The 8,978-nt window shown below is 43.7% G+C and overlaps 1 protein-coding gene across 4 annotated transcripts; it reads left to right on the top strand.

The window, feature by feature from the left end:
- Nucleotides 1-512: 512 nt before the first annotated feature.
- On the top strand, nt 513-7,045 carry LOC125527421 (probable ubiquitin conjugation factor E4). 4 transcript variants are annotated; one of them, XM_048691930.1, is made up of 3 exons: nt 513-5,593; nt 6,260-6,342; nt 6,714-7,045. In XM_048691930.1, exon 1 carries the CDS (start codon nt 629-631, stop codon nt 3,632-3,634), a length of 3,006 nt encoding a protein of 1,001 aa, XP_048547887.1. In that variant the 5' UTR covers nt 513-628; the 3' UTR covers nt 3,635-5,593; nt 6,260-6,342; nt 6,714-7,045. The 4 variants fall into 4 exon arrangements, with proteins under 4 accessions (XP_048547887.1, XP_048547885.1, XP_048547884.1 ...); XM_048691928.1 differs by having other exon boundaries at nt 513-4,173; nt 4,267-7,045; XM_048691927.1 differs by having other exon boundaries at nt 6,260-7,045.
- The last annotated feature ends 1,933 nt before the right edge of the window (nt 7,046-8,978 follow it).

Raw genomic sequence — 8,978 nt, 5'->3', positions numbered from 1 at the left:
CTCCCCTTCCCGTTCCCCATTGGGGAGCCACCCATCAGGCCACCAAGGAGAAGATTTGTGCCGCCATAGCCGTTGCCTCTCCCACCCTTGCCAACCGCTAGGTTGCCGCTGTTCGGTACTCCATGGATGTTGTGGCGGAAGGCCTCCTTGAAGTTAAGTCCGCCATCGAGGCCCAAGCCCAAGGCAAAGGATTTGGAGGGCTACAAGGGTGTGGCCATGACCCTCTACCACGACGCCTCAGTATATAACAACAGGTCGAGTCCCAATCAGCAGCAACGGAAGTCTCCTCCTGTGAGGAGGTCTCTCCGGTGGTACTCGAAATCGGATAAAGTCCATGCAATGCATGAATATCACCGGAGTTGGTTTTGACATGATCGCCTTTTCCTTCTCTGTTTTGGGGTTCTCTTTGCAAAAGTCAGGGACGTGGTTGTATTTTTCGTTTTCTCTTGGGTCCTGGCGTAAAGTATGCGTCGATGCTTATCTGGTGGAAAAATCTGGGGCCTTCGGGACGCTTCTAACGTGTCGGCGTAGCCCCTCCCGTCAAAAGAAAAAAACAAACCCTCCAAACCCCAGCGAGTCCGCCGTAGAAGTCGACGCAGCAGCAACCGCCGCCGCCGCATCCGATCCCATGGCGTCCCCGTCCGCGCCGGCGCCGTCGCGGCCGCAGCGCTCGCCGGACGAGGTCGAGGACATCATCCTCCGCAAGATCCTCCTCGTCTCCCTCGCGCCCCCGTCCGCCCCCAACCCCGCCGTGCCCTACCTCGAGCTCACCGCCGCCGAGCTCCTCTCCGAGTCGCGCCCCCTCCTCGCCCTCCGCGACGCCGCCGAGCGCCTCCTCATCGACCGCCTCTCCCTCCCCGACGCCTCGCCGCCGCCCTTCCGGTTCCTCGCCGCCGCCTTCGGCCGCGCCGCGGACGAGGCCCGCAAGATCTCCACGATCCGCGACCCCGCGCTCCAGGCGCGGCTCAGGGTGTCCATCGCCCACGTCCGCGGCCTCATCCTCTCCTACGCGCGCATCGTCGCGGGGAACCCGGACACCTTCCCGACGCCCCCCAACGCGCCCCACCCCGCCGCCGAGCTGCTCGTCTTCCTGCTCGCGGAGGCCGCCGACCCGCTCGACTCCGCCCCGTCCCCCGGCGCCCCGCCGCCGGGGGGCTTCCTGGACGAGCTCTTCGGGAACGCCGACTATGACGCCGTCGAGCCGGTGATGGGCGAGCTGTACGAGCGCCTGAGGCAGAGCGTCGACAAGGTATCGGCGCTGGGCGACTTCCAGCGGCCTCTCCGTGTGCTGAAGCGGCTGGTGGGGATCCCCAACTGCGCCAAGGCTCTGGTGCAGCACCCCAAGTGGATTCCTAAGAATCAAATCATGCTGATTGGGGAAGGAAGAACCATGGAGATCTGCAGCTTGCTTGGGGCCTTCTTCCATGTCAGTGCTATTCCCGATCGTGAATTCGCAAGCCAGCCTGATGTTGGGCAACAGTGCTTCTCTGATGCATCTACACGCAGGCCGGCTGATTTACTGTCATCATTCGCAGCAATACAGAATGTTATGAATAGCTTGCAGGATGGGCTGAGGGATGTTCTTCTAGTGCTGCTTAAGAATTCGGATACTCGAGAAAAGGTCCTTGAATATCTGGCAGCGGTGATAAACACAAATGCAGGAAGATCTGGCATGCGTGTGGACCCTTTGAAATGTGCAAGTTCGGGTATGTTTGTCAATCTCAGTGCTGTCATGCTCCGTCTGTGCGAGCCTTTTTTGGATAAAATGGAGTCGATGAAGGGCAAGATTGATGTCAAGTACCTCTTCTGCAACAAAAGAGTAGATTTCAAGAGCTTGACCGCTGTAAATGCCTCCTCAGAAGAAGTCTCATCATGGATAGAGAGCTGGAGCCAAGATAATGCCAGTGGGAAGGCAAATAAAGAGAATTTCTCATTTATTTGCGAATGTTTTTTCATGACGGCAAGGGTACTTAACTTGGGAGTGATGAAAGCTGTGGCAGATCTTAAACATATCTCTCAGGAACTCGCAAGGTGTGAAGATGATTTGGAAGCAAACAAAGCAATCAGAGATCAAGGAGGAAGTTCACCACAGCTTGAGCAAGATATAACACGCTTGGAGAAGATAGTTGCAGCCTTATCCCAAGAACAGTTCTGCTATGAATCTCAGATACTAAGGGACAGTGCTTTTCTTCAGCGTGCACTATCTTTCTACAGATTAATGATATTGTGGTCAGTAGACCTAGTTGGGGGATTTAAGATGCCTTTGCCATCAGAATGCCCCATGGAATTTTCCTGCATACCGGAGCATTTTCTTGATGATGCAATGGATTTACTTGCTCTAACCTCTAGAATTCCAAAAGCTCTGGAGGGCTTCCCATTGGATAATTTTCTCAATTTCAACATCATGTTCATGGCGAGCTCTTCTTACATTAAAAATCCTTACCTGAAAGCAAAGATGGTTGAAGTTTTGAAAAGCTGGATGCCACAAAGAAGCGGCTTGAAATCCACAGCCTCGTTATTTGAGGGGCACCAACTATGTCTCGATTATCTTGTCAAGAATCTTCTGAAGCTTTATGTGGATATTGAATTCACTGGCTCCCATACACAGTTCTTCGACAAATTTAATATCCGGCACAACATTGCTGAGCTTCTTGAGTATTTATGGGATGTTCCCAGTCATCGAAATGCTTGGAGACAAATGGCTAAAGAAGAGGAAAAGGGTGTCTACTTGAATTTTTTGAACTTCCTTATCAATGATAGCATCTATCTTCTTGATGAGAGTTTGAAAAGGATTCTTGAGCTAAAGGAAATAGAGGCTGAAATGGCTAATACTGTTGCATGGGATAGCAGGCCTGCTCAAGAAAGAGAGGAGCGGTTGCGCGCGTTTCATCAGTCAGAGAATATTGCTCGATTTGATATGAAGCTCGCAAATGAGGATGTTGGGATGCTTGCTTTCACGTCAGAACAAATTCCAGCACCTTTGCTTCTTCCAGAAATGGTGGAAAGGGTGGCGAGCATGTTAAATTACTTCCTCTTGCAGCTTGCTGGTCCCCAGAGGAAATCCTTGACTGTAAAAGATCCAGAGAAGTATGAGTTCAAACCGAAGCAGCTATTGAAACAGATTGCTACCATCTATGTCCACATTGCAAGGGGTGATAAGGAAGCTGTCTTCCCAGCTGCAATCTCAAAAGACGGAAGGTCATACAGTGAGCAGTTGTTTGCTAGCGCAACTAATATTTTGTGGAAGATTGGGGTAGACCCCCAAATCATACAGGAGTTTATGCAACTTGCAGGTAAAGCAAAAGCTGCTGCCGCTGAGGCCATGGACGCTGAGGCTATCCTTGGGGACATACCAGACGAATTTCTTGATCCGATCCAGTATACTCTGATGAATGATCCTGTGATACTACCATCGTCGCGGGTCACAGTAGATCGACCAGTTATTGTTCGGCATTTGCTCAGTGACAGTACTGATCCGTTCAACCGCTCCCAGCTCACTCAAGACATGTTGATACCAGATACAGATCTCAAGTTGCGCATTGAAGAATTTGTCAGGTCCCAGCAGTCGAGGAAGCGGAGGGCTGTCGACACTCAGACCGGGGAGCCTGATGGTGCTGCTGATATGGTGGAGTGAACTGCTAAAAGCTGGGATGGACAGTAGTTTCAGGCCTGATCAATTGTCGGTAAATGGCGTAGAGTGCTCCCTGCAAATCTAAGCTTGTACACTTTGTCATGCATTGCCTTATCATGGACCGTTAGGTTATGTCAAGTTCACTTGTATAAACATTTTATCGTTTTGTTCAGCGGTTAATTATTATTGGTGTGTGCGTTAAAAAATGGTATTTTTCCTTAAAAACAGTCGACTGCTCTCAATCGGGGCTTGATTTTCTGATCGCGCGATTTGTCTCCAGATTTGTACAGCCAGCCTTGTTTGTCGGGCCCGCTTGCCTTATTGGTTTTTGTTTTCAGCCCGTTATTCTTTGGGCGCCTGTTGTCTTTTACTCTACCTGCATCCAGGAAGGAGGCCCATGGAGGCATCTCTTATGCAGAACAGAGACAGGGGGAATGATGGAGTGGAGCGGCATTGTCGTTGGAGGTTCAGTTGAGGAAGAAGCAGCTAGAGCTAGCCAGAGTTTGATCATTTAGAAAAATGACTGGATGTTTGTCTCCCAGGTTTCAGTTCTCTCTACTGTCATATCTCCTTTTGCAATTTGCTGTATGCACTTTTATTCACCACACAATTTTCTTTCCTTATCAATTGAAAAGGAGCCCATAGCTGGAAAAGCGGTGGATGTATTTTACCGAAATGGAACTAAAAGATCTTAATTAAGGCGAGTCAATACTACTATTTTTCTGCTAATTATTTGTGCTAGCAACCATGAATATTTGTGAATGTTCTTGATGCCAGCTTAATCCAGTTTTCTTCTTCTACCATTGAACTTATCTTCTGATATGTTTTCTTCCTCACTTACTTGAACACAAACTAGATTTTAGGATCTTTGAGGTGGGCCGTTCGTGTGGACCAGCTCTAGTCAATCAGTTCAAATAAAATGATGTGCTGTCTTACAGAAATTTTTCTTCATCTGAAAGAAAGACAAAAAAATATTCAAGTCCATGCTAGTATTTTTTGTCAAGATTGTATAAGCTTTCTTTTGGATATTAGTCATGTACTTCAGTTTAGGAAAAAATATGTCCATTCCTGCAGCCACTAGTCTCACCATGCCTTTTTTTATCCCAATAAGTTGAAAGCTTCATTTCTATCACTTATTTTCCTTGTATGTAACAGTTCATGGTTCTCGTCCATTAGAAACAGAGCTGATCTCTGTGCTAAAGTTAACAAATTGTGCATGTTTGAATAAAATACTATTCAGTCTTTTAGGTCGCACCAATTCGTTTCTTTCGTAGCAACAAGGTGCTAGCTAATGTTCTAACATTTTAATCATTCATGTCAAATATTTTCATCTGATACTTCTAGCTTACTGGTATTGGTAGCACACCTTTAATATATAAAACAAATGCCCTGACCATGAACACCGTGCCATTACTGATAGGATTTAAAAATGAATCACTTTCTTTAATTGTATACATAGATGTGGCAATGACTTGTTCAAGAATGTGTTCATCTCAATCTTGCTATAGGCTAAAGACTAATCTCCCAATCTTGCACGTCTGCTCTAAAGTTACGCTGTTTAAATTTGTGCAAGCAGAACTGATATAGTGATATTAACTTGTTCCTAGTGTGGAAACTTATCTTGACATAGGACCAAAATGAAACATCCATCTCCGATCTCGACAAGTCATCTGAGCATAACTGCACTAGTATTTTACATGAGCACTGCTTAATTATACTTGGGGTCGCCTGAAAGCAACCTTTTGTCAACTGCTTATAATTTATTCAGTTACTTAACCTGATCGCAACGATTAACCAGTATGAGAGCTGGCATGGCACCTGCACTTGTTTTTGTTCTCGGGAACTAATGATCTGATGGGTGTCACATAGCTTTCATGAAAGAGCTGGAGTACATATATTTGGTTTACTACCGAAAGCTGGTGCCTCAAGCTCTGCTAGCTACTATGTTTGTTTATTCCAAAGGTTGGCTGCTGGGCACTACCAGAACTCCATTTTGTTATGATTTGTTCTATTATTTCATACATGTTCTTCCACTTGGCTATTGCAAAAAATATGTGTACAACTTGTTCTGTTATATGTTTTTCTCACATCCTTGTTCTCTTACAGCCTACTCCCTCTGTAAGCTAATATAAGACCTTTTAGATGACTACTTTAGTGATCTAAAAGATCTTATACTCCCTCCATCCCAAAATAAGTGTCCCAACTTTGTACTAACTTTAGTGCAAAGTTATACTTGAGTCGAGACACTTATTTTGGGACGGAGGGAATATTAGTTTACAAAGGGAGTACATGCTATCTGATAAGTAGAATTTCATGCTGGAGATTCTGAAGGTTGCCGTGGCAGGAGCTAAAGATGCCAGACAGTGAACCTCTGTCTTGGTTACCAAGCTGATGCTTCATCTTAGATGTCATTTATGCTCATCAGTTGAGTGTGAGATGCTACGTTTGGGCATTGATTTGGTTCATGTTTGAACATTATTTGTTGCCATTTCCATGTTTGGAGCCTTGTTTAATACATGAATGTACTTAATTCAGTGGTTAGAATTGGAGCCTGTGTTTATAGATGGATTTATGTGTCAGCTTGAGAAGCTTGTGCGTGTATTTGACCAATTTGTGTCATGTGAACAGGTTGGGTGTTGACTTGGCTCATCTCTTGTATGGACATTTTTCTGCGGAATAGATGTTACAGTTTCAGGCTGGATCAATTTTTGGTAAATGGCGCTAAACTCCTCCCTGCAAATCTAAGTTGAGCATACAGCTCATACACCATGAAGAAAAATACTGTGATGCATTGCTTATCATTGATTGTTTGGTTATGGCAAGCCCACTTGTATTAACATTTCATCATTTTGTTCAGCTGTGAATTATTGTTGGTGTCTTAAAAAAACATTTTCCCTAAAAAACAGTCGGTTGTTCTTCAGTTGGTGCACACTGCACAGTTGATTTTCTGATGGCACGATTTGTCTCCAGATTCTTTCAGCCAGCTTGTTTATATTCTTGGGCCTGCTTGCCTTATTGATTTTTGTTTTCAGCATGTTATTCTTTGTGAGCCCGTTGTCATTTCTTTTTTGCCTGCGTCCAGGGAGGAGGGAGGCCCTGGAGGCATTTCTTATCCAGAGAACAGAGACAGGGAGAACGATGGAGTGGAGCGGTGGCGATGTTGGAGGTTCAGTTGAGGAAGAAGCAGCTAGATCTAGCCAGGGCTCAATCATTTAGAAAGATTACTGAATGTTTGTCTCCCAGATTCAGTTCCCTCTACTGTCATATCTCCTTTTGCAATTTGCTGTATGCACTTTATTCACAACAGAAATATTTTTTCTTATCAATTGAAAAGGAATCGATAGCTGGACAAGCGGTGGATGTATTTTACCGAAGTGGAACTAAAAGATCTTAATTAAGGCTATTCACTACTCACTACTACTATTTTTCTGCTATAATTATTTATGCTAGCAGCATCGAGTATTTGAGTGTTCTTGATGCCAGCTCATCTAATTTTGATTTTCTAGCATTGAACTTACCTAATGATATGTTTTCTTCTTCACTTCCTTGAACACAAACTAGAGTTTAGGATCTTTGGAAGTGCTAGCTAGTGTTATAACATTTTAAACATTCATGTCAAATATTTTCATCCGATACTTCTGTCCTGAGCGCTTTGTGCCTGGCTTGAGTCTTGCCGTGAAGCTGCCCGGATGTTGTTTGGTTAGGAGCCTGGAGATGCCTGTACGAGCCTGGCTGGGAGGCGCTTCTTGTGTTTAGCCTGGTTTAGAAAAATGTACGCATGCACTTAGGGTGTGTATGGTAGCAGTTCCCACAATAGCATTGTCGTTCTCCTTCTACACAGGCTGAGCACATGCCTTTTTTTGTTGTTCGGTAGCGGTGTATGTACTGAGACATGCTGACTCTTTGACAGCCTGCATGTTTTAGACATGTTGAACAATTTTGAATTCCGAATAATTTTTTTGAATGGTGGAAAAAATTGAAAAATGTGAACAAAAACTTAAAACACATTTGGAATTCCCTTTTTCTTAAATTAGACAATTTTTGGGATTTCAATTTTTTTTATTTTTTTAAAATGTAATTCTGAACATTTTTCGAAAATTTGAAATTCTGAACAACATCTGAAAATTTTACGACATTTTGTAATTCCTTTTTTAATTTAAACAAAATTTTAAATTCTGAACATTTTTTGTAAATATAAACAAAATATGAAATTCTGAACATGCTTTGAAATTTAAACAAATTGTGAACTTTTTTGGAAATCAAAAACATTTTGCCATTTTTTTAAATTAAACAAAATATGAAATTCTCAACATTTTTTCTAAATTTAAACAAATTGTAAAATTCTGAACACTTCCTAAAAAATTAAACAAAATTTGAAACTTTTAACATTTTTTGCGATTTTTTTTAAAAATTGATTTTATTTGAAAATCCCATTAATTTTAAAATTCTGATTTTTTTGTAAAATCAAACAAAATTTGTAATTCTAAACAATTTTTGAGAATTGAAATAAAATTTGAAATTCTGCACATTTTTTGAGGGTTGGTGCGAGCATGGCTGCGTCCGTGCACCTTATCTGGGCCTGCTCAACTTAGCAGGGCTGAGAGGCCTCTCGTGAGCCCATACATCATGCCAAACAATCACTATAAGAAACTTTTGAGCTCATGCACCTACCAAACACACCCTTAGCCAGTCGCATGTGAGCCTGGACAGGCAGAAAACCATCACCTCTCCAGGCACAAGTTTTTTCGAGGCATCAGGTTGTGGATGCAAACTAAACTGACCTTAGATGACTTGGGAAATGCATGGATGAACCCGGGTACATATGAACCCACTTTGAAAAACATATTTTGAAATGCCAAAAAATTCTGAGGTTAAATTGTGGCTTTAATGCCAATTTTTTTGAAAAACATACTTTGAAAAACATATTATGGACGTGTTGGATGTCGCCATCCTCTTATACAGAGGCCGGACATTTGCTCAATGAAGATTAATTTCTTTATAAGAAAAATCAGTTGTATCTTCTTTGGCACGGAAGCTTGCATTAGTGTGGCTTAGGAGGAAGGTTTAGGTGTGAACTTGGGCAGGAAGAGTGTGGAGTCCGAATGTTAGACCATTCGTCCTGCAGCAATTCCATTCCAGTCTCCACTAATGCGAGATGCTGATAACAACGTGAAAATTTGTGGAGTTGTTTTGGCTACAAGAGTGAAAAATGATCGTCGTCTCTCTCACGATAAAATGTTGAAACTTGTCCCTCACTCCATCCATGCACGTCCAGCCACTTCTGGTCCTTCGTTTTTCACGCGTTCCCCTCCAGGACCAGCTAGGTTGGCGACAACCTAGAGCTGCA

The sequence above is a fragment of the Triticum urartu genome, unplaced genomic scaffold (genome assembly GCF_003073215.2).
Source record: "Triticum urartu cultivar G1812 unplaced genomic scaffold, Tu2.1 TuUngrouped_contig_3836, whole genome shotgun sequence".
Classification (NCBI taxonomy): domain Eukaryota; kingdom Viridiplantae; phylum Streptophyta; class Magnoliopsida; order Poales; family Poaceae; genus Triticum; species Triticum urartu.
This window is presented reverse-complemented; position numbering and strand designations above follow the sequence as displayed.

What these genes read in the sequence shown, in the direction of transcription:
- LOC125527421 (XM_048691928.1), top strand. Translation starts at nt 629, where the DNA reads ATGGCGTCCCCGTCCGCGCCGGCGCCGTCGCGGCCGCAGCGCTCGCCG.